This window comes from Cannabis sativa, chromosome X, assembly GCF_029168945.1.
Source record: "Cannabis sativa cultivar Pink pepper isolate KNU-18-1 chromosome X, ASM2916894v1, whole genome shotgun sequence".
Taxonomy (NCBI): domain Eukaryota; kingdom Viridiplantae; phylum Streptophyta; class Magnoliopsida; order Rosales; family Cannabaceae; genus Cannabis; species Cannabis sativa.
This window is the reverse complement of record NC_083610.1, coordinates 73,073,166-73,098,691: the sequence shown is the minus strand read 5'-3', so window position 1 is coordinate 73,098,691 and position 25,526 is coordinate 73,073,166. Positions and strand designations below refer to the sequence as shown.

The 25,526-nt window shown below is 35.6% G+C and overlaps 2 protein-coding genes and 1 pseudogene across 2 annotated transcripts; 1 reads left to right on the top strand and 2 right to left on the bottom strand.

Moving 5' to 3' along the window:
* Positions 1 to 2,534: 2,534 nt before the first annotated feature.
* On the bottom strand, positions 2,535 to 6,993 carry LOC115697277 (uncharacterized). The gene is made up of 10 exons (XM_030624216.2): positions 6,697 to 6,993; positions 5,373 to 5,548; positions 5,159 to 5,290; positions 5,023 to 5,073; positions 4,336 to 4,432; positions 4,002 to 4,048; positions 3,430 to 3,646; positions 3,014 to 3,143; positions 2,851 to 2,893; positions 2,535 to 2,746 (listed from the first exon to the last, which is right to left on the bottom strand). The coding sequence occupies exons 1-10, from the start codon at positions 6,749 to 6,751 to the stop codon at positions 2,672 to 2,674; spliced, it is 1,023 nt and encodes a 340-aa protein (XP_030480076.1). The 5' UTR covers positions 6,752 to 6,993; the 3' UTR covers positions 2,535 to 2,671.
* A 3,325-nt stretch (positions 6,994 to 10,318) lies between these two features.
* Positions 10,319 to 10,520, top strand: LOC115703443 (small nucleolar RNA U3; annotated as a pseudogene).
* A 5,192-nt stretch (positions 10,521 to 15,712) lies between these two features.
* Positions 15,713 to 24,178, bottom strand: LOC115697268 (cellulose synthase A catalytic subunit 1 [UDP-forming]). The gene is made up of 14 exons (XM_030624205.2): positions 23,919 to 24,178; positions 21,551 to 21,743; positions 21,279 to 21,460; positions 20,789 to 20,900; positions 20,500 to 20,686; positions 19,985 to 20,251; positions 19,538 to 19,883; positions 19,064 to 19,201; positions 18,857 to 18,982; positions 18,268 to 18,480; positions 17,913 to 18,177; positions 17,494 to 17,690; positions 16,883 to 17,233; positions 15,713 to 16,603 (listed from the first exon to the last, which is right to left on the bottom strand). Exons 1-14 carry the CDS (start codon positions 23,997 to 23,999, stop codon positions 16,022 to 16,024), a joined length of 3,240 nt encoding a protein of 1,079 aa, XP_030480065.1. The 5' UTR covers positions 24,000 to 24,178; the 3' UTR covers positions 15,713 to 16,021.
* Positions 24,179 to 25,526: the final 1,348 nt, after the last annotated feature.

Below are 25,526 nucleotides of genomic sequence, written 5' to 3'. Positions count from 1 at the left end.
TCAAGTCAATATCGCCTAGTTGATCCTAGATCAAATGATCTTAATCCTGATATGATTAGGCTCAATCTTGAAAGGCTATTCGTGTTCTTTGATTTGTTAGTTAAGCCTACTTTTGTAGTCGTGTGATACGTACATTTTGGGAACACTCGTAGTGCAATTGAGTGGGAGCGCTATCATAAACATGGAATCTATACTTCTATCCGGCGAATAGTAAGCAAAGGATGATCTCCTTCGAGCTTGACCAAACGAACATAAATGGTGGAGTACTCATTTCACATTAGCCGAAATATCATTTATACGGGTCAAGTGTTTTAAGGAATAAATACATTGTAGGGTGTAAAATCGTAATTTAATCCCTTTACAAAGGTAGATCATTCATATGTAGGATCATTGATCACATTAGGATTATAACAATGGATAACTAATGATGTGTCTATATGGTGGAACATATAGAAAGCATTCTATATAATCGAGAGTGCAATTCTAAGTTCTATGCGTGGATTCAACGAAGAATTAATAAGTTAGTGAATTTTAGTGCTAAATTCTTCGATCTACTTATTGGAAGCTCTGCTATATGTAGACCCATGGTCCCCCCACTAGCCGAGATAATATTGCTTGTAAGACTCATGTAATTGGTTTTGATTAATCAATTATAATTCACAAGTTAGACTATGTCTATTTGTGAAATTTTCACTAAGTAAGTGGCGAAATTGTAAAGAAAGAGTTTATAAAGTATATTTGTTAATTATGATACTTTGTATGGTTCAATTAATAAATATGATAAATGACAATATTATTTAATAATTATTTATAGTTATTAAATAGTTAGAATTGGCATTTAAATGATTGAATTAGGAAATTGGCATTTTTGAGAAAATCAGATACAAAAGGTGTTAAAATTGCAAAATTGCAAAGCCCAAGGCCCAATCCATTAAGTGTATGGTCGGCCACCTTTGTAGCTTTTTTAAATGTTTTTTTTCATTATTTTAATGCCATATAATTCAAATCAAACCCTAGAGGAATGCTATAAATAGATAGTGAAGGCTTCAGGAAAAACACACTTTTTGAATCAGAAAAACCTGAGCCTCCACTCTCTTCTCTAGCCGCCACTCTCTCTCTCTTTTCTTCCTCAATATTTCGAACCTCTCTTAGTGATTAGAGTAGTGCCCACACACATCAAGTGATACCTCAATCATAGTGAGGAAGATCGTGAAGAAAGATCATCTGCAAAGGAGATTCAGCATCAAAGATTCGGTAGAAAGAGATCCAGTTCGTATATTGATAATGCTCGCTACGTAAAGGAATCAAGTGGCTAGATATCCGAATCCAAGGAGTCATTATATTCCGCTGCACCCAATGTAAGGTTTCTTAAACTTTATATGTGTTTATTTCATCGTTTTAGAAAGTTCATATTTAGGATGTTAATAAACATACTTGTGAGTAGATCTAAGATCCTGGTAAAATAATTTCCAACACTCTTATTCTAATTAAGCCCATTTTAAAAGTAGTCCAATACAAATAATAAAAAAAATAATACTTTATTAAAAAATAAAATAATACCATTGACAATATTTTATTTTATTTTTGTCAACAGTATTATTTTATTTTGTTGAAGATGAAAATTTGAAAGATACATTTATCATTATTTTTATTAGTTTTGACTTAATATTTATTCAAGCCCTCACTCAACTAAATTTCTGGCTTCGTCACTGAATACGACGTGATTCAAAAACATGCTTTCAAAGAAAGTAGCAAGCACAATCATCAAGTTTTCCTCCAATATATCTAATTTCTATTTATAAACGAAAACATCGTACCACGTTGTAGTAGGGGGTGTTCGCAGTGCAAGTAGTGCGGTTTTTGACCATTTTCTCAAACCAACCCGCACATATAGTTTTTCTAATTTCCCAAATCGTACTCGCACCGCAAAACTAAAAAACTATAGAAACCATACTGCAAAAAATAATACGGTGCAATGCAGTTTTTGCAATTTGGACTATCACTAAATAATTAAACTATCACAAATACAACAAAGCTTGAAAAATACTTGTCAAAAATACCATAAGTCTTAAAAATAAATATGAAAAAAAAAATTCAACAATACAATACTTAGTAGGCTTTGGACTAAACATTCACATATTAAACCTAAATAAATATAAAAATTGATATTTTTATAATATGCAATACAGTGTAGTACGGTTTAAACCGCATATAAACAATTCAAAACCACAAACCGCACTGCACAGTTTAGGAAAAATTCAAACCGAACTGCACCGAAAAGAATTTCAAACTGTATTTTTTTTGCGGTGCGGGCAATTTGAGCGGTTGGATGAATACCGTTACGCTGCAGTGCAATTTAGTTAAATAGTTTCAAACTATATTGTCCACGTCTGCACTGCAAACACCCTAGGAATAAGTATAAAAAATTTCCCCTTGTGTTTTATAATCTAAACCTCCAATTCAAAGCTCCAAGACATACTATTATTATCTATATGCTTCAATTATTAGCTATGACACGCCATGACAACCCATAATTTAAGAAAGCAAATAATATCCTTCATTATTTTCCAAAAGTTCCGAAAAGCAAATCAAATTGTCAGAGTTGATAATTCCACCTTATAAAGGGTTAATGTGTATAAAGAAAACACAATAGTTTGTTTTATGTGTTACACTACAGGTCCAGCATCCTTCCTCTTAACATGGCTTCTGCTTTCCTCACTTCCTTTACGGCTCCTATGATGAATACCTAAATGAACCAGATAAATTATGGTTTTGACCATTGAAATAGAAAACATTCCATTCAAAAATGAAAAAAAACTATGAACTTGTTCTTTATAAAAGCGAACAGACCTTGTCAGGTGGACCCCTTGAACCTCCTATAAGAATTTCAGCACTGCAAAAAATACACAATTAAACATAACGAGCTGAATATACTGCAGGAGTGGTGCCTTCTAGAGAGAGAGAGAGAGAGAGAGAGAGAGAGAGAGAGAGAGAGAGAGAGAGAGAGACATACTTGCAGGATTCCTTGATTAACAAAATGGTGGCTCCTCGACGCCCAATAATACATCCCATCTTTCCAGGAGGAACATCGAGAACTGATAGAATTTCTTCCTCGGGGGCCTTACCTTCCACAATCAAGTTATCTACACGAGTAAATCACATCACAATCAGTAATCACAGTAGCAGTGAAGTAAACAAAATTTTAAATTCAAAACCAAAATAACCATTTAAATGGTTGAGTCCAAGTAATTTTTCTTTTCTTCAGAATATTTCTTACTAATCACAAATTCTGTGTGGTAGCAATAATAAAAAATTTCTTCAGAATTCAAGAGCATTGTGTGGTAGCAATAAAAATGAAAATCTTCAATGACTATTTTTAAAAGAAAATAATAGAAGTATTCGTGTAACAGCAGTTTAAATTATAATAACCTGGAACAGGAGGAAGAGATGGCCAATCAGCATAGTTATTATCGTTGACGCAATAGCATCGACAGTAAAGAGCACCACGGAATTGAAGATACCACAAAGTTCGTTCATTCAGTTTCGCCATCATCTTGTGATAGATATAGAGAAGGAAACGGACATCATCTGCTGCAGCACGGACCATCAGCTCAGATAATGGTCTGTATGTCCAAAACTTGGGGTCCTATACAGGTAATGTTATAGACATCAAGATAATTAAATGACAATAATACAGCTACTGCTGAGAGAGAGATTACCTATGTACATCAGATTTTGTATACGACTCAACAACTAGAAATAATATGAAATTATGCTTACTAATCCAACATATCCTATCATAAAAAATATTCCATTGATATATAGTCTGTCAATTGTCATGATTGAACTGTATCACCAAACTCCCAATATAATGCTGTATTCTTTCATGCGCTCAGTGAGACTTTGACATTTACATGAGTTAGCATGTTCTCTTTCATCAAACACATAATTTGGCTACCGAGAGTAATCAAGAACTGTGATGGTTAGGTGTTAAAACTAACCTGCCTTAAAAGAACACGAACTTCTTCTTTCTCGAGATAAGATATCCCTACATTCAAAATGAGCGATAAACAGTTCTGTTGATATAGTGAAATTAAAAGCAAACAACCAAATTCAATAACCCAACACTAGGCTGAAAAAATAACTTATAATCAAAAGGCTACAAGATACAATAATATGGAATGAGTTAAATGGAAGATAAAAAGGAGATCACTGTCAAAAAAATGCACCAAAATTTACAATATCCAGTTACTTTTGGAATACCAACTAGACCAATAGAGGGTTCTGTGTGAATACATCTAATAAATCAAAAGGAATTCTACTAGAATATAATACCACAATAACGTGGATCTGCAAGGAGGCCAACAAAGGATATGTAGTCATCTGATGACCGCGCTCGCCCTTCCTGCTCCTCTATCAATGAATAAGCAATCTGAAAGAGTATAATGGAAATAAAATAATTAAATGACTGAAATAGCTCCTCCGAAATAAAACCAATTATTAAATCACCTTCCTTACACACACACGCACAAAAAGAATTACTAAATCACCTTGGCCAGGAAAAAAAATATCAAAGAGATGGAGAAAGCTTCAAATACAAGTACTGTTTATCTTGATGCTAAAACAGAATCCCATATTTTCAAGCATAGCATGGATCAATATGTAGAGAACTAAAACAATGGCACAAGCAAGAAACTCATTGAGCTAAATGAGTTAGTTCGTAAAAAAAGTTTAAAAGCAGAGGAATATGGAAACAATAATACAAGTTTATCAAATCAATCTTATAGTAGTTACAGAGTAGGATCCAAAATCACCATAGCAAGCCGCATGTTTGTGGACAGATGAGCTCAAATGAAAGTACAAGAGGTTCTACACTATTTCCTTGTCAATCTGAAGCAAACACTATGTAAAACACACAACAACTAATCTTCACAACTGAAACTAATAAATTAGATCATTTCAAGCAGAAAATTCTTACAAAATCCTACTTAAAGTCAATAAAGTAACAATAGATACACACACCTGGGTATCCACCACGTTGTTCAACTTGATGCCAAACTGAAAATAGAGTGCCTACAAAAAGAATAAATTCAAGAACAGTGTGATAATTTGTCTGTGTCACTCATGCTAATATGTTCTGGTAAAATGAATTAGACACCTCGCTATCTCGTTTGCAATCGTGAATGACTTTTGTGATGTAACTAGACTCAAGTGCAGGCTTACAGGCTTTAATAAGCATTTCTCCACCCTGAATGGCATCAACCAAATATATAGCATCTGGAAATGCAAGCTGCCAAATAAATAAAAAAAACTGAGTGCATGCTTATACAAGCCTTAAAATAAGAGCATGGAAATTATTATCTTGTTTTAACCTGCATGATACATAGAGCTCCATGGCGACATAGATCCGCTCCCTCACAATCAAAACCAATGACTATCTGCCTTTCAGATGATGGTTCCAGAAACTCAGCGGGAAGTTGAGAAGCATGAGTGACAATGTGAATGGGAACCACAAATATCTGAGGCTCAGCTATTGGAGACTTCTCATCTGTAATACACCAAAAAATTCAAACTCAAAATAGGGAAAGGTGAATATATCATGAACATAATGCAACATCACTGAGATACGCCTCATCAGAAAAAAAAAAAAAAATTGTTCGATCTAACCAATTCCAGCATGCTATACTTGCTTCAAATAAGAATATAACAATTCTATTGCACTTGCCAATACAGTCTCTAGTCTTAATGGGGGGATAGTAATAGAAGCCAGTTAGTGTGATCAGGCCTAGTCATTCTCTCAATGAAGTATTGGACTAAATGCTTTCCGGCAGCTATCTAACAATTTTTTTACACCATCTAGAGAAGCTCATTGTGTAGCCTAAGGATATGCTTGTACTAAAACATTAGCCGCTACGAAAATATTTTGACCAACTTAAGTTAGATATGCTCTGGAAAATCAGCCAATAGAGCTTTTACATCAGAAAAGAACACCCAACTCGATATGAAACACTGAGTCATTGTTAATACAACAAGGGAGAGGGAAACTTGAAATACAGCTTGAAAAAGACCTAGTACTTGAATCGAGCTTAGTCCAGCCACAAGAGCAATAGCTTCTGGTTGAACCAGTATAGATATTAAAAATAAAAACTAATAAATAAACGCTAGCCACTTAAGACTATCGTAAATGATTGGGACTTGGGAGCTGACCAGGTAAACGAGTGTGTGAGTAGCAAAATGAACTGAATAACACCAAGAACTGAGTAAGTGAGTTAGAATCGAAACAATGAATACTGCACAATCACTAATGAATTGCATCGAAAAGGAAACGATGGATGAAACTTTTGCAGAGGTTAAAAAGCAATAATGGATCAAAATCAAAAGCGCCGGAATTGAGCAAGGGCCAGCTATAGACACAAGTCTTCAAGAATATATACTGAAACTAAAGAAGAAGAACTGAGTGGGTCGCGGATCACCGGTTTGAAATCTGATAAAATTTCAAGAAACTAAAGAAAAACAAATTAATTAAAAAAAATAATGCGAACTCGAATTGCTAGTTTCGCTTTAGTTTAGTTCAGCTAGTATTAACAACAATTACACGATCCGGTAAGCGATCGTGGCCTCAGATTAAAAGTAAATAAATGAAAATTTTCTCGGCATCCAAACAGAAAAATAGGAAAGGAGAAATTAAACAAATACCAGGGTGAGAAGGTAGAGGAACGTGAGTCTGATAAGGAGAAGGGACAGAAGCCATGCGATCGGACCATCCAAACAAAATCAAAAACTTCCTTCTCCTTCCCTTTCTCTCTCTCTCTCTCTCTCTCTCTCTCTCTCTCTCTCTCTCTCTCTCTCTATATATATATATAAATATACCCCTTCCTTTTCTACGAGCCCCCACTATTTGCTCATTCAAGCAATAATTGTTTTTTTTTTTTTTTGAAAAGTTATTCTAGAAAGATAATGCAATGTATTTTTTTTGTAAGATAATTGCTAAAAAGTATGCCTATCACTTTTAATTGGTATAATGTAATTAAATAGTAAGTTTGATGTAATTTAAGAAAAAAGATATAGCTAACTAATTATAACGTGTCACCTATAAAATGTGATGTACACCAATACTACTCAATAGCAATGTTGTTTTTAAAGCTTATTTGTATTGCATTTGCACGTCTCTAAATTATATATATTTTTGCAAGTTAGTCTCTAAACTTTATTTTTTAACAAATCGGTCCCCAAACTATATAAGTTTTAGCAAGTTAGTCCTCAAACTTTATTTTTGACAAATTAGTTCCCAAACTTTTATTTTTTTAAAAACATAAAGTCCTCACTCTTAAATAATGGTATTTTATTTATTTTTGTATTTATTATAAATAATTTTATATTTATATATTATCAAATTAAATAAATAAATATATCTTTTATTTATATGTATTTTTTTTTTCAAATATGCCAAAATAAAAAAAACAATTAAAAAAGCTTAATAATAATATTATTAATTTTTTTATATAAACTAACGAAGTAAATTATATTTTAAATTTTATATAATTTATGCTCTGCGGCGAACTCATAAAATTTTACTAACATTGATGTAAATTTTAAATAATCAATAAATATATATAATTAAAAATTATTAAAATTATAATATTACATTTTCATAAATAAATAATAAAATATAATATAAATGCTAAAATATAAATATATGAAGGGGCTAGAATTCTCTCTAGCCATTATATAAGTTTGCTAGTGTTTATACTTTTTTTTTATTATTAATAAAATATATTTTAATATTTTCTTTAAAAAAATTAAATATGATAATTATATATATTACATGAATACTTAAAAAATAAAATAAAAAATATTAATATAATTATTTTTATTCAAATATTAAAACTAAAAAAATGAAATTATTTGAATTTAATATAAAAATAAATTAAAGTGTGTAAAATAAATAAAAATCAATAAAAATGTCAATATCTAAGAGTAGGGACTTAATGTTGCTAAAAAATAAAAATTTGGGGACAAATTTATTAAAAATAAAATTTGGGGACCAACTTACTAAAACTTGTATAGTTTAGGGACTAATTTGCCAAAAAATAAAATTTGGGGACTAACTTTCTAAAACTTATATAGTTTAGAAACCTCTGGTATAAATAAGTCTTTTTTTAACTGTGAAAGTATGTTCCACTATCTATTTTATTGTAGTTATCTGGCAGAAATAAATATATAAAGAATTTATTAGAAGAATAATAATATTAATAGTTTTTAAGAAAAACCAAATAAACAATAATTAAGCTGAATAAAATCTAAAAGAATGATCCTCTAAAATTAAACTTTAGAATTTATATATATATTTATATATATATGGTCAAAAATGGAGAAATGTTAGGTGAAGAGCCTTTAAAGAATTTAGAGACGGAGAGAGGGGTCCAACAAGGGTGTTGATGAGTTTTCAAGGGATGAGTCTTTCACTCTTCTCTTTTCTTTTATAAAACTTTTTCTCCGATGAGTCTTCAACCATCTGAGAATCTCAAATCCCTTTTGTGGTTGAGCTTTTCTTGCCCTAAATGAGTCACACTCTCTGATCTCTTTATTCTTCAGTCTTTGTTTTTATTCATCTTTCCTTTTGTCTTATGCCTTTTATCATGTCTTTCCTTTGTTCCTTTATTCCCCTTCCCCTGTTTTTTTCCTCACGTGCTAGTGTATGGCCTTGGATCTTGTTACCTGGTTGACTTTAGTGCCATCATTGTTTCTCTTTTCCTTCTCACGTGGTGCTTGTTTTCATATGGATCTCGTCAATACACATGTGTTGGGCGAGAAAGGTAGGTGTGTCTCAATCAATGAGGCAACACTTGCTCTTAACCCATGTGCCAGCAAAAGTGAACTTCTTGCCAACCACTGCCTTTATGGCAAGATTCTTTCCTTACAGCCTTTGGATGAGAAGGTTGTTAGAAGATTTGCTTTGAAGACTTGGAAAATTCCTGCTAAGATTACCAGTATTATTGTGGTTGGTGAACATAACATTTTCCTTTTTGAGTTTGACAACTTTAATGACAAGAAATTGCTCTTTTAGGAGAGGTCTTGGTGCATTAATGGTAAACATCTGGTTCTTAAAGAATGGATAGTTGGTGAGAACATTAATAACGTTTTTTTTTGGCTCTTCTCAGTTTTGAATTTAAATCCATTATCTTTCACAAAAATACTTCTCTACGCTCAATGCTAATATCCTAGGTACCCAAGTGGGAGCGGTTGGGGGAATTTCACTACATTAGTGGTTGTCTGGGACACCAACGACGCGAGTGTTCCCAGAAGAGCCCTGGCTTGATCTAGAGCGCTTACACGTCTTTCGCTCCCTTGTTTGGACCATGGCTCACCACTTGGTCCAAGTTCCATGAATGTTTCTCGGCCAAGAAGCATTATGTAACGTCTCCGCTTTAAGCCTCCATTGGGCCCTTACACCCACGGAATGATGACTCTTATACACGAGTACATCACTTTGACTGCTTCTTGGAATAACGACTGACCCTACAAACCAATACTAGTGTTTCCAGCGTGCTTTGTCCTTACTCGCACACTTCCTAAAAAAATTCCCAAGAGGTCACCCATCTTGAAATTACCCCAAGTCAAGCATGCTTAACCGTGGAGTTCTTTCGTGATGGGCTACTAAAAAATAAGCACCTTGTTGATATAGGTAGTACCAACCAATCCATTTAAGCTCTTTTCAACTATGTAGTCCCATACCTACACAGTCTTAGAATCATCACGCATGACCTTCCCTAAGCGATGTGGGATTGTATAGCTCCTGATCTTTCCCCTTTGAATCACGGGGCCCTGACTGTCACAATCACCCCCTCTTTGGGGGTCCGATGTCCTTGTCGACCACATTTCTGGATGGGTCAAGACTCTAATATCATTTGTAACATCCTCGCTTCAAGCCTCCATTGAGCCCTTACACCCACAAGATGATGATTTTTATACACAAGTACATCACTCTAGCTGCTTCTTGGAATGATGACTGACCTTACAAACCAATACGAGTGTTTTCAGCGTGCTTTGTCCTCACTCACACACTTCCTGGGGAAACTTCCTAGGAGGTCACCCACCCTGAAGTTATCCTAGGTCAAGCATGCTTAACCGTGGAATTTTTTCGTGATGGGCTACCAAAAAACAAGATGCACCTTGTTGATATAGGTAGTATCAAGCAATCCATTTAAGCCATCTTCAACTATGTAGTCCCATAACTACACAATCTCAGAATCATCACACGTGACCTTCCCCAGGTGATGTGGGATTGTATAGCTCCTGGTCTTTCCATTTTTTGCACATAACATAACATCTATTCTATAGGCTCGTACCTATATTTCCTTGAGTTCTAAGGAGACAAGAAACCAAACCTAGTGGATGAATCATGGCCATCTGATCAGAGCGTGATTAACGGCTAGATCATCTTCAGATTATTATGGTTGTAGAGGATCGTTCTCAGCTAGTCCTCTAGCTGGGGTGGTCGGTCGGTTGTCTGACAGGGTCCATTCTTTTTTTATAATGTCCCTGCTTCAAGCCTCCATTGGGCCTTCCCCCCCACAGATTTATGGCTCTTATACACAATTATGCCACTCTTGCTGCTTCCTGGACTGACGACTGGCCCTACAAACCAATGTGAGTATTTCCAACGTGCTTTGTCCTCACTCGCACGCTTCTTGGAAGAACTTCTTAGGAGGTCACCCATCCTGAAATCATCCCAAGTTAAGCACACTTAATAGTATAGTTCTTTCATGATGTGCTACTGAAAGACAAGATGCACCTTATTAATATAGGTAGTACCAATCAATCCATTTAAGCCCTCTTCAACTATGTAGTCTCATACCTACACAGTCTTAGAATCATCAGAAATGACCTTCCCCAAGCAATGTGGGATTGTACAACTCCCAATCTTTCCCCTTACAGATCACAGGACTATTGACTGTCACATTCATCCCCTTACATGATTTGACGTCCTCATCGACCACACTTCTAGCTGGGTCAAAGCTTTGATATTATTTGTAACGTCCCCGCTTCAAGCTTCCATTGGGCCTTTCCCCATGGATTTATGGCTCTTACACACAAGTACGCCACTCTTGTTGCTTCCTGGACTGATGACTGGCCCTACAGACCAACACGAGTGTTTTCAAAGTGCTTTGTCCTCACTCGCACACTTCTTGGGAGAACTTCTCAAGAGGTCACCCATCCTAAAATCATCACAAGTTAAGCACGCTTAACTGTGGAGTTCTTTCGTGATGGACTACCAAAAAACAAGATGCACCTTGTTAATATAGATAGTACCAATGAATCTATTTTAGCCCTCTTCAACTATGTAGTCCCATACTTACACAGTCTTAAAATAATCACACATGACCTTCCCAGGCAATGTGGGATTGTACAGCTTTCGGTCTTTCCCCTTATGAATCACAAGACTACTAACTGTCATAATCACCCCCTTACGGGGTTCGACATCCTTGTTGACCACACTTTTGGCTGCGTCAAGGCTTTGATACCATTTGTAACGTCCCCGCTTCAAGCCTCCATTGGGCCTTCCCCCACGAATTTATGGCTCTTATACACAAGAACACCACTCTTTCTGCTTCTTGAATTGACGATTGGACCTACAGACCAACACGAGTATTTTTAACATGCTTTGTCCTCACTCGCACGCTTCTTGGGAGAACTTCCCAGGAGATCACCCATCTTGAAATTACCCTAAGTCAAGCACGCTTAAATGTGGAGTTCGTTCGTGATGGGCTACCGAAAAACAAGATGCACCTTGTTGATATTGGTAGTACCAATCAATCCATTTAAGCCCTTTTCAGCTATGTAGTCCCATACCTACATAGTCTTAGAATCATCACACATGACCTTCCCCAAGCAATGTGGGATTGTACAACTCCCGGTCTTTCCCCTTACGGATCATAGGACTACTGATTGTCATACATTGGGATAGGTTGGTTGTTACCCAGGCGCTTCCCCCTGTCCTAATTGTTACGCTAGCCGATATTCAAGCTTTGCACATCAATAGTAACACACAAGAGAATGACAATAATAGTAGAGATGACCATTCTGGGGTCAAAAGAGCATACTTCCCTATATTTCGAAAATTGCTAATAGAAGGGAGGAGAAAGTTTAAGATGCCAAGTGACACGCCCAGAATGGAGACTTAAAGCTTTGAGACCTGTGAATGAGAGTTTTGGGAAAGTTTTTTCTAATTGTGGCTCTAACAAGGGAAAGGCTCCTCTGGCAATCAAAAAGGCTTCTGTGAAATTTCCTTCTTCTAGTCCAAACATATATCGAGAGGTTGATGCTAATATCTCTCTAAACCCTAATATGCAAGTGAACTTAGTGGACCAGGCAACTATTGGGCGAAAAGATAAAGTGAGAACTTTCTTTATTGGGCTGAGCTTTATTAATGAAAATGTGGGTGGGGACTCCACTTTGGGCCAAGAAACATCTGACCACCTTGATGAGAATAGAGCAATTGGTAAGTTTTTCCAAGCCCAAGATACATATATGGAGGAATTTAAGTTATGCATGAATGTTGATAAGCCTAAGCATAAGGTCCACTTTGAGGATATTGAAGCCCAACCTTCCTCAGAAGTTAATGAACACATTCATCCCTTTAAGAAGAGACAAGTGTGTTCTCGATTTGTCTCTCATATTTCTAAAATTGAATTTAAACTGAGAAGATTCCCTAGTGTGATACGTGACTTTCCGGTTGGAGTGGGACGTGAAACTCCTCATATTATTGTGGATGAACTAGAAAAGGAGTTTCATCACTTTACCAGTAGCAATGGCAAGCATGGTTCTAATGAGGAGGCTAGCCTATTTGATGATAGCATGATCTAGACTACCAAACCTCCTTTAGCTAGGCAATTGTTGCGTCTCTCAGCCTGGAAAGCACAAGCACAAATGAAAGACATTGATAATCCAACTAGAGAAGTGATAGTTCATGATGATACGGGCTCATTCATTGGAAATTTTGAACAACTGTTCCTCCTTGTGGAGGTTGGTAGATTGCCACCTCCACAGGAACAATGAGAGGAATTTCTTGGAACTGTAGGGGGTTGGGGTAGACTTCTACAGTTCTCAAGCTCAAGTCCCTTATTCGGGCGTGCTCACAAGACTTTATCTTTCTTACCGAATTAAAAGTGGACACATCTCAGATGGTACATTCTCTTAATAATTTACATTTTTATAATAATGTTGTCTTTTCAGCTCGGGGTGTGCATGTGGAATTAGTTTGGCCTGGAAAAAATAATTTAATATTTAAAAGCATTAGAGTGATGAAAAAATAGATTTTGGGTCTTATCCATGCAGATCCTGCTCATTATTCTTGGCTCCTCACTTGTGTTTATGCCCCCTTACTTTCATGAGAAAAAAAGATTCTAGAATGATTTGATGGGGTTGGGGCAACGGTTTGGAGGCCCATGGTTGGTCTTAGAGGATGTCAATTTTGTGCTTAGTCCTACTGAGAGAGTCAACTCTAAAGGAAAAGATTAGTTTGCCCAGTTATTTTTGAGTTGATCAATTCTAATGGTCTCATTTTCTTTCCAATCAAAGGGGACAATCTGACGTGGGATAATCATCGTGATGGTCAAGCTCACATTACATCTACTTTGGATAAGGGGTTGGCTAATGCTCAGTGGATTGGATTATTCCCTAAGGCAGTTATTCATTCCCTCCACACAACAAACTTATATCATAGACCTTTGTGCTTTTACGCAAGGGGCCTGGAAACAAATTTTAAACAACAATTTAAGTTTGAAGTTTGGTGGACTAGAGATGAGCAGAGTAAATTAGTGGTGAATCATGCTTGGTCTACTGTTAAGCGTCATTGAGCACCAGCTAGAATGTTCAAAAAGATTGGTGCTACGAGGGTGGGCCTTCTTCAATGGAGCGGAAGATAATTTGGTGCTATTGACTTAACTATTCGCAACCTCGAGAAGAAGCTTTAGTCTTTACAAGATCAACCCACTGGTCAACGCAATTGGAAAGATGAGTCCAATCTCAGAAAGTCTCTTAATGAGGCGTTAACTAGATGAGCTGCATACTGGAAACAACGATCTCATATCTCTTAGCTTAAAGATGGTGACAAATGCTCTAAATTCTTCTTCATTTCAACCACTGTTAGAAATCAAAGAAATGCAATTGAAAGTATTCTTAATAGTAATGGGGGAATGGATTACCTCTCGCGAAAGCACTATTAATGAATTTATGGACTACTTGGGTAGTATTTTTTTGACGTCTTGTGCAACCTCGTTGGCTAGCATTGACCAGTTGATTCATGACCAAATCTCTAGTAGGGAGCATGATGAGTTGCTAAGTATCCCAAATGAAGTAGAGATTAAACGTACTCTATTTACAATGAGTAGTCTTAAAGCTCCTGACCTTAATGGTATGCATGTTTTATTCTTCAAACATTATTGGGAAACGGTTGGGAGGGATTTTTTTCATTAGAACTGAGAACTTACACAAAGGCACAAATGCAACTAATGTGGTCCTTATCCTTAAAGTATCTAACCCTCTAAAAGTCTCTCAATACATGCATATATCCCTTTTTCAATGTCAGCTATAAAGTGATTTCTAAAATCATTGCGAATAGAATTAAGTCAATATTGTCGAGACTTATTTGCCCAACCCAGACTGCTTTTGTACTATAGAGGAATATTTAAGACAACAATGTTATCATCTAGGAAGTTATTCACTCTTTTAAGGGCAAGAGGGGAAAATAAGGGCTTTTTGCGATCAAAATTGACCTTTTAAAGGCTTATGACAAATTGAGTTGGCAGTTCATTGACCATGTCTTCAAGAGTTTCAAGGTCCCCGATAAATTTTGTAACTAGATTTCTCAGTATATTTCTACTACAATTCTTAGCATTTGCATCAATGGAGAAAATATGGGTAAGATTGCCCCATGTAGAATTAGACAAGGAAATTCCCTATTCCCCTATATATTTATCTGGCGGGCTGCGATCCTTTCAAGTTTATTGGAAGATGTTATGAAAAAATGTGTGATTGAAGGCATTAAACTTAGCAAGGATGACCCAACCTTTTCACATATCTTTTTTATTAATGACCTAATCCTCTTGGGGTGCCAATATAAAGGAAGCCAAAGAAAAAAATGAGTACTTAATTGTTAGAAATCTTAAAAATGATACTACCATTATTTCCCATGAGAATCAAAAAAGCATTGTCATTGGGTATTAGTGGTGCTCAGTACCTTTTAGAAGTGGCACCCTACAATTGATTAGCAAGTTCCTAAAAATTATTACATTAAATTATATAAAATCTAATACTTAATTACACCAATAGTAATATGATACATAGAAGGGTATTAGGCACCGATAGTACCTTTTAGCATTATACTTAGAGAAATAGTAAGGGACACCTTATGGTGTTAAGCACCGCAAGAGATAATATACCGTTATTAGTGCAAATTAATATCAGATCCCACAGAATTTAATTTAATAAAATAATATAAAAAATCGCTAACTAATCACAACACGCTACATCGGTATGGTATTGGACACCATATGGTGCTTAATAGTAATGCTCTTATACTTATGGCCGTGCAATGGTAATTTCCCAATAAATACTTAGATCTTTAAAAACACCCACTTCCATGTAGCACACTTGGAGCAAAAGGCAGTCAATGAAACAAAGATGTTATTTAAATAAGATAAGAAAGAAATTATCAAGCTAATCTGATGTAGCAAACATCATCAAATTTTATTGTTTCAAGGCAAAAGTAGAGATAAATAGCTCCTACATAACCGTTTACAATGAATGAATCATCACAAGACTGCACAAGCAACAAATACTCCAAGTAGAGATAGTTCAAGAAACTATTTCAGTAGGTACCCACTCAAAATAGAAAGTGCGTAAAGTTGTATAATTTATCATATGCACACACCTCCACCAGATTTCCGTTTGGTTTCTTGCTATATATACACACACACAAGGTTTGTGATCAAACAAAAATGAACTCTTCTTCAGTGTACTAACAGTTGACGCCACATTGAGATGCAGCTTTTGCAGCATCTGAGGTGAATGGATCTATACGCACCCAAAGCAAGGAGAAGATGGAAGCAAGAAGAATGGACCAAACAATGACAATTGTAGGAGTACGGTTTTGTCGACCCAGGAGACCCTTCAAGAAGGGGTACAAATGGGCAATGACCCATATTGCAAAGAAGAGCTTCCCAAACAGTGGTCCCCAAGACTGGTAGCCACTGTTTATGGCATGTGAAACACCAGCCACAATACCTACCAAGTTAATTATAAGAACTGTAGTTGGAGGGATGAGAAGAGCTGTCCATTTAAACACATAGAGCTCCGCAAAGTCTCCATCATCATCAGATGCCTTGGAAGTAACAGTGAAGTTTGTATCAATCCCAGCAAGAACTTTCAACAAACCTTGGAAGACAGCAAAAAGATGAGCTGATGTTCCCCCAATGACCCAAAACTGTTCATTTCTCCACCAGTCCTCAATGCTGACACCACTCCACCTGAGCTCAAGAATTCCAGTAGCAAAAATGGATACGAAAAGCAGTATGAACCACATGCTAGCCAAGTTGCTTAACTGAGAAGGAAAAAAAAAACCCATTTATTAAATTAAGGTGCCCAAGATTTTACAAAAAAGAAAATGATTAATTAGACAATGGTAACATCCATCACATGGAAATGGAAGAATCATGAAAATGATTGTTATTGGTGAACTATCCATGAGTTTAAAACAGAAGAGATGCTAGTATAGACACATACAAAATCATTATCCTTCAAAAATTATCTCATAAACTTAAGAGAACACATAGTAGTCACACACGAAAAAACCTTCTAATCAATGCAAACTACTGCTTACCTCCGGAATAATAAATTTTCCAGTGAGAAGGCAGAAAGCGGGGAGGGCACAGTAAAAAAGCAGTGGAATAGAGGTAAGGGGATACACAATGGTGTTAATGTATGCCAATCGCTCCAAAAGTCTGAGTTTCCCATTGTAACCATACCAAATGGGGCAATGTCTGCTAAGCAAAATTTCAATGGATCCCAAGGCCCATCGAAGCACTTGGTTCAAACGATCAGAAAGATTGATAGGAGCAGAACCCTTAAATGCTGGGCGAGGAGGCATGCAGTATATTGAAATCCAGCCACGAGCATGCATCTTAAACCCAGTTAAAATATCTTCAGTCACTGAACCATAGATCCATCCAATCTGTAGACAAAATAAAATGTTTAATTGATACCTTAGATATAGACTCAAATTGCACAGACCGATGTGTATCAAATATTAGCCATTTATATTTTTGAAGGGGGACCACATCACTTTTAATAGTGGTTCAGATTATTTACATGTCATTGTGTGTAAGAAATATGTATAATTTGAGAGTGTCTCAATCATTATTAATATAAGATCTTATCTAACTGCATCTTACAGCTTTTTCTTTGCTTCATTTCTGTTTTTTGGTTACTAACCTCTTTTCCCCACTCAGTCTTGTCTTCGTATCCACAGCTAATTACATGGATCGCTTCCTTCAAAAGTGTTGCAGGGTTGGTTGATGGTGGGATACCTCCTTGTTCCATGAAGGTGGCTGCAATAAAAACAGGAGATTGTCCGAAACGCTTCTCTAAGCTCTTCTGGGACATAAGAAGTGCTCTCTCATCATCGTAACCTGCAGAAGACAAGAATTTTGTTACCATTTCATAGTTGATGCATCATTCATTTCAAATCAATGTTCATTTGCCGCTCGATAAATAGTACATATTAATAAGAAATAATACAGAAAAAATACAAGTAAAGGGACGTCACCATATTTTAAATTTAATGAATATATATTTGCATAATTATTAACGATGCCATCAGGAGAGAAGTAAAAATTTCCAGAAAAACAAACCTTCAACACCCTCCTCGATGTCTTCCATATTGAAAATCGGAATAGTAGACTCGGTTCTTTTAGCTGCTCTCTTTTTATCAACGTACTTCTTGTTGCTATGCTTTGCTTTTTTTCTTGAACCACAACAACTCTTCACAATTATGTTTGGTTCTAAATCTTCCTCGGTTAATATTGGATCATACCCATATAAAGCTTTCCTGTTGAAACAACAACCCGTTCCCACATAAACTGGACCTTGGATGCCATCCAGCCCTTTCAAGTTGATCTGAACAATAATAGAGTTTAGTTTATTAAATATAAGCACAGTAAACCATAAGGCACTTCAGGAAAAACAAAGAAATTAAGAGAAACATACATCAAAGAAGACAATATTGCGATTTGCATATCGATCGTGATTGTCAATGCCATCAAAACGCTGAGGAAATTGTACATAACAGGTCTTCCTCCCATAAGCAGGGTCCATCATGAAACACATTGCTTCTTTAAGAGCCTTACTGTTATTGAAGTAGTGATCACAATCGACATTCAAGAGATAAGCACCATTGGTAAGGACAGCTGACACTCGAATCTGCATGTTATCCATGTAAGAAATCAGAACAGATTTTATGAGATACTAGGAATGCTACAATGAGATGATGTTTGCAAATGATAAATGTGGCATCTCAAACAAATTCATTTAACGTAGCAGAAAATGTCAGGACATTCCCATACCTTAATAGGCCATTATGCAAAGTTCAAGGGAAATTAAATTAGATCGCAACAGGGTACATACAAAATCACAAGGCATAAACAGCCTCTATGCAACATCAGACATGAGTTTGGCTAGTAAAAACTTGGTGCAAAACTCGCTAAACAAATCAGGATGGTGTATAATTAGCATTTTTGCAATGTCTAAGCTAACTTAGATCAGGACAAAAAACTAAAAAGTTGTGCAAAGGACAAACCAAAGCATTCATTGCTCCGGCTTTCTTGTGATGCTGGAAACCAGGACGCTTCTCACGAGAGACGTAAACAAGTCGAGGCAACTCATTTCCATCAGTATCAAGGCCCCCACTATGTCCTAAGAAAACCTGTTGGTAAACTCCAAAAAAATTTGTTAAGCGAAACAAGACAGGCCAGGGATGTCAATATAATGTTCCAATGAATTTTACCTGAATCATTCCAGGATGATCCCTAGAATTATTTCCAGGCCAGGGAGTGCCATCCTGCATTGTCCAACCTTCCTCAGGCATCTTCTGTGCTTTTGCTACAAGGGCATTGATCCGTACCTTATATTCTTCGTATTCCCTCTGCAAGGGAAAAAACGCACAATTATTGCCTATTAACATTATTCAATTGTAATTTGTTGAGATAAACAATTCCATACTACACGGTGAATTATCGTGTTGTGTAAACATTGTTTCAGACCTCTTGAGTTTCTAAACGGACAAATCTATTGTAAACAAAATAACAAAATGCCATTCACCTAAAACATCATAACATTCTTGTTTGAAATGTGAATTTTAGAAAATATCAATTAGGTGGAAGAACATCAAGATTGATGCCACAACATCTAAAAATAACTCAAAATTATTGAAAAAAAAAATGGCATATAAGCAGTGTGATCAAACTTATCATCAACGTACCTTCATTGCTCGACGCTCTTTCACAAAAGACGGTTGTATTTTGTCCTTCAAGTAGTCTATCTTTTGGGCAAAATAAAACTCAGGGGCCCTTGGTTCAATGTTATGTTTCTTGCAAAAGGGCACCCATTTTCTAGCAAACTCAGCAGTTTCAGAAAGGGATTCAAAGGTCAACATTGCCGAACCATCATCTGATACATAACAAGAGACTTTGTCGACAGGATAGTCCACAGCAAGTATAGACAAAACAGTGTTTGCTGTAACAAGTGGGGGCTCCTTGAGGGGATCCACAGTACTCACAAAAACATCGATTGGAGCTAACTGTGATGGTTCACCTTCACGATCATACCTGAACAGTAAAACCATGATCACCAAGGTAAGATAAACACAGAACATCATTTCACATGCTCAGACTATTAAACCACACCACTAATACGAAGTTCAAGCTACCTCAATGCAAGCCTGTCCAGATAGGTCTCACGGTTAACTGGACACCATTTTGGAAATTGATCTAGAAGCCACGATAATGCAAACCAAATCTCACAGATAACTGATATCAGCCATAATGGGTACGCATCTTTCACTGGGTTAGTTGCACGGTATTGTAAAAAGAAACCCAGAATAATAAGCCGAAGTATGATCACAATACGATAAGGAGTCATATGGGATGAAGAAATTGGCACCACCCGACTCAATGGTTGTCGAGCATCATCAGTCCTGAGACAGAACATAAGTAAGTCTACTAGATATATAATCATACAAAAAGCTAATCATATGCACACAAGACTAAGGATATAGATACATTTCTTCATTATACAGGATTTATACATACAATGAGTGATCCAATGTTACATAATTGGAAATTGGTAGTCAGACAAAATAAGAGAAATTTTGAGATTTTAAAGGTGGGTGAGAAAAGAGCAAACCAAAATTAGCAAAGATAAAGCTTTACTCAATGTTCTCACATTTGGAGTTCTTCTCCATTTGAACCAGTCCCTTCCATGTCTCCTTTCCCATCTGTATATTTGCTGGTCACCTGAATCATATTTTTATCTTGTTTAAGCTTCCAACCTTCAACCCTTTCTTTCCAGTCAACATTCCCTAGCCCATACGAGTTCAGGTCTTTTGATGGATCCACGATCCTCACTGGAACTGTAATGGCAATTAGCTCAGTCAATGGACTTTCATATAAGCCTAAAAAACAATAGTACATTCCTAAATTTTACTACGAATGGTTTCAAGCTCTTTTAGTACCAGGAAGCCGAGGATCAACATAAGGAAGATGCTTGTCCCCAGGACCCAAAGGACCTGAAGTTGTTCTCACAGATTGGTTATCAGGTGTAGCACATGGAATCTCACCAGATACCTGCACAAATTATGGGCACATCATTAGAGAGAAAATACCAATCTTGTAAGATTACAGTATTGTTTACAATAGTTAATCCAAGTTACAGGACAAAGCTCATTTTCTTTAATCAAAGGACAACATCTCTGAGAATACCGGAACCTAGTTTTTTATTTAATTTTTACACTCCTGGGTCACTGAACCTAGTTATTTACCACATCCCATAACACTACACAAATTAGGCAACCTACTACTTTAGATAATTCTATGTAGAAACAAATAAGAGAGATGTGGGAAGGAAATGTTAGCCAAAAAAGAAAAACAAAACCTATATTGAAAATGTAGGGTGAAAAAATACAGAGATTATATTGATCAGCAGACATTGCTTTAATTTCCTACCGGCTGCCCATTGGTGAGGAGGCGAATCGGCTGTTGAGACTCATGTCTAGAGGAAGATGAGAGGTCAGCATCTTCTACTTGCCACCGGCGTCTTGCATTGCTATTACCTTGACCATAATTGAACTCATTCTCCAGATCATCATCTCCATCCTCATCATCATCGCCATCCACACGAGGACTCCCTAAAAGATATCCATCGGACAATTCTTACAAGGTCCAAAAATGATGCAATATTTTACAAACAAAAACATGAAAGTACCATCCTAGCTCACCTTTGAGCCTTTGATACCTAGTCTTGCACTTTGGGCAAGATTGGTCTCCCTCTTTTCTTTCATATTCATAACAAGGCCGACAAACTGGGTATGCACACTCATTGCAAGCAACAAATACATCACCATCAGCTGTCAGACCAACAGCAGCCCCACAGATCTTACATATTTGGCCACTCAAATCCACGGGTTTGGGCTGCATTATTCAAAGACAGCTTCCAAATTAAAACTACAGAAGATATCAAATATTCCAGATGGAACTCTTTTTTAAACTAAATAAGGCCCGCTTTAAGATAATTATTTAGATAGGGAAAAAGATAAAAGAAACAAAGAACTAGATCTTTCAACCAATAGCCTTAATATAACTAAACAAGCTTCACTTTGAAATAATTTTACAATTGTAGAACTTTAACAGTGCACAGAACATGCAAAAGTCATAATAGGGATCGAAAATTCAAATTGCCCACCAGAAAGAAAAAAACTCAAGCTATCTCTCATCAAACATTTTAATATAATGACCCTCTGAAACAAAATGCAAGCAGTTTTAGCTTCAAATTCATGTATTGACTGCAAATCTTTGATAGGGCAGTAAGAATTTAATTGCAGAGCTGAATTAAAGTATTTCCGATGGGGAGCTAACATAGTGGTGTAGTATAGGGCCCTATATAGTTTAAAGAAATAGCTTTTAGGAAATATCGTTAACCAATAATAAGCCGCCACCTATAGAAGGTGTTGGGCACCATTGGTGCTCAATAGCAATGCTCTAATTATTAATGATATACTTTAATACACATTTTTAATTATAATATTGCTATTAATTATTTTTAAAATATTTAATTTATGAATAGTCATTAATGTTATTTTACTTTTTGTCTTAATTTACATCTTAAAATGATATTGTCCATTGGAGTACAATAACAATATTAGCAAATATAGCATTTGTTCATATTTTGGACTAAATTTAGTACAAATTATACAACATAGGAGAGGTCTTAGATTATATCCACCCAACTAAGCAAGGCTTGGTACTAAATTATGGCAATTTTTTTATCGAGCTAAACCCATATGACAGTAGTAATGAGATTTAGCTGAGTGGAGAAAGAGTCTTCAGACACTAAGTCTCAGAACTAATATAACTAATTAGTGCTAAAAGCTAGCTTACCACGTGATTAATAGCTAAATCCCACAATACCAAGATCTAATATTGTAAGTTTGTGCGTGTTGGGTCCGGCTTATATTTATTCGTGCTTTTCAAAAAATAGATCGTGTCGTGCCGTGCGTAAAAAATATCGTGCCAATATTTTTAAAGAGTAGGCCCGGCACGGTTCGTAAGCCCAGTATTTTCGTGCCGTGCTCGAATTCGTATCGTGCTCTACTCGTGTCGGTCCCTATTTGTTAAATAAGTTAGTCCATTTTCATATCCGGACTTAAACTTATACTTTACTTTTTCATATTTTTTTACAATTACTAATATTTTATAGCTTTTAATTATATTTATATAAATTTGAACAATATTTTATAGATAATTATATAAAAAAAAAATTATTAGTATTATTAGAATTTAAATTTTTACTTATAAATACTCAAATTTTGGTATCACACCCTATAAATAAATAAATATTTAATTTTAATTTTTCATATTTTAATAATTTTAATTATAAAATTATACTATTCAATATTATATTTAAGTGTTATTATTGTTTTAATTTATTTATAATTAATAAATTTATATCTTAATATTATTATTAATAAATTATAAAGTTTTTTAATATGGTGTGCGGTGTTTTTCGGACTTGTCCCCGTGTCCTGATTTTCGAACTAATCTATTCGTGTTTACGTGTCGTGTCTTTCGTGCTTAAGAATACATTTTTCGTACCTTATCATGCTCCCAAACTCATATTTTTTCGTGCCTAATTATCGTGGCGTGTCAAAAAGCCTAACCCGTATTTACAGCAGCAGAAATAAGAAAATTAAAGCACACAGCAAGAAAATCAAGCAAAATCAGCAGCTACCGACATAATCTAGAAAATTAACCACATATATCACATATCTAATATCAAATTTTTTGGGAGAATCGCATTGACCGCTAGAATTAACACCAAAAACAGATAGAATAATCCAAACTTTGACTCCACAAGAACAATACGCCCCTCACCTTTTCGAGAGGGCTCAATATATGATCAAAAACTTCTTTCACTCACCGGCAACTCAGATCCAAGCAAAATAAAGTATTTAGGAAAAAAAAAACAAATTACAAATTCATGAAGTGAAAACTCACTTCCTCAGAATGACCAATCAGATCTAACCAGTACAAAGCGATCAGCTTTAAAATTAATCACACAAAAGAAAAAGGAAGTTTGTAAAGACTAACCCCATTATCGGAATCGTGACGAATCCGAACGAGCTCATTCCTCGTGTGAGACCCGGCAACCAATCCGGCATTGGCTTCCATGACTCTTCAACTTGATTCCTCAGCCTTCAGTGGCTGATCGCAGAGTGTTTTCCTGGTATTCAGATAATAAGGTGCGTAGTGAAGAGAGAAGAAGACAGTGAATTCTTCGCCCCTTCAATACGCCATTGCCGTACTATCTTTGTCTCCCTAACGGCTGCAGTGGGTCATTTTATCGCTTTGTTTTGAGGATTATTTTAGTATTCTAATCGGTTAAACCGGTAGCCGGTGCCTACCGACAGCTTAAGGTTCTATAGCGGCTTACATGGCTAGCTCCAAGATAGCTTCCACCACTAATCAGTATATTGCAAGTCGTAGCCGTAGCTGGTCATTGAGCCGTATCTAGAGCTGAAATCACCTACTTCTCAGCTATGACATTCTTCCAACAGCAGGTCTACAACTCTGCAATAAAATACTGCCACGTGTACTTTGCGGTGTTAGTATGTCTCTTTCGTTCTTTTTTTTCTTTGTAAGGGTTAGTGTGTCTCTTTCGAGTCAATAACTAATACTAATTAATTATATTTTAGCAAAAAAAAAAAAAAAAACTAATACTAATTATAAAATTATTTTGATCAATAATTTGGTAATTGCTACGGACAGTCTGGCTTAGTTACGAATCCACCGGTGGCAATTTCTACTTCTCTTATGGGTGTAAGGATCTCCCGACCATTTTCCACGTGTTTTTATTTTTTTTAATAAGTAATTTATAATATAAATATTTAAGTTTGTTAGTAGATAAATAGTTAATTTTATATAGCATAAATAAATCATGTAAAAAGATATGATATTAAAAAATAATTAAAGTTTAAAATATGTGAAACAAAAAGAAAGAAGATAAATAAATTTGATAAAACCTCTAATAATAAATATTGTCGAAAAGTCGTCGGAGAAGATATCGGTACTGAAAAAGTTGTCGAAAAAGTTATCAGGATCTAAATTTACTAAGAAGTATGTTTTTAACATTCTAAATATGAATTTCTAAAACGATGAAAATAAACACATAAAAGGTATGAGAAACCTTACATTGGTTGCAGCAGAATTAAATGACTCACTCCGCTCAAATCTCTAACCCTTGTATCATTTCTGTCGCAGAGTATCACCAAGATCTGAGGTCGAAATTCCTTCTGTTGTTTGGATTCTTCAGAGTCTTACACACTATGATTGAGGACTCACTTGTTATGGGTGGGCATGCACTCAATCATTAATGGCAGAATTTATTTTTGTGAAGAACATTATAGAATTCGAAAATAAGAGAAGAAAAGAAAAAGAAGAAGTCTCATAAACCTAGAGAGAAAGAAAACTAGGTTTATTACCTTTGAAGCATTAGTTGGATAATGAGACTTTCTTTTCTTTTTATTCTACTTCTCTTAGGGTTAGAGTTGATTTATTTGAAATAACAAAATGATAAAAATGGAGCAAAATTAGCACTAAGTGGCCAGCCATTTGTGGGCCCAACACTAGTTAAATTTTTGCCATTTTTCTCAACCATTTATCTATTTTTCACGAATACCACTTTTTGCACTTTCAACC

Excerpts from the sequence above, each read along its gene's own strand:
- LOC115697277 (XM_030624216.2), bottom strand. The coding sequence starts at position 6,751 with ATGGCTTCTGTCCCTTCTCCTTATCAGACTCACGTTCCTCTACCTTCT. Across the intron at positions 4,433-5,022 it reads ACAACGTGGTGGATACCCAG|ATTGCTTATTCATTGATAGA; the intron begins GTGTGTGTATCT and ends ATACTCTTTCAG. Across the intron at positions 4,049-4,335 it reads TGCAGATCCACGTTATTGTG|GGATATCTTATCTCGAGAAA; the intron begins GTATTATATTCT and ends TTTTGAATGTAG.
- LOC115697268 (XM_030624205.2), bottom strand. The coding sequence starts at position 23,999 with ATGGAAGCCAATGCCGGATTGGTTGCCGGGTCTCACACGAGGAATGAG. Across the intron at positions 18,983-19,063 it reads ATCATCCTGGAATGATTCAG|GTTTTCTTAGGACATAGTGG; the intron begins GTAAAATTCATT and ends GTTTACCAACAG. Across the intron at positions 17,691-17,912 it reads CATCGAGGAGGGTGTTGAAG|GTTACGATGATGAGAGAGCA; the intron begins GTTTGTTTTTCT and ends TGTCTTCTGCAG.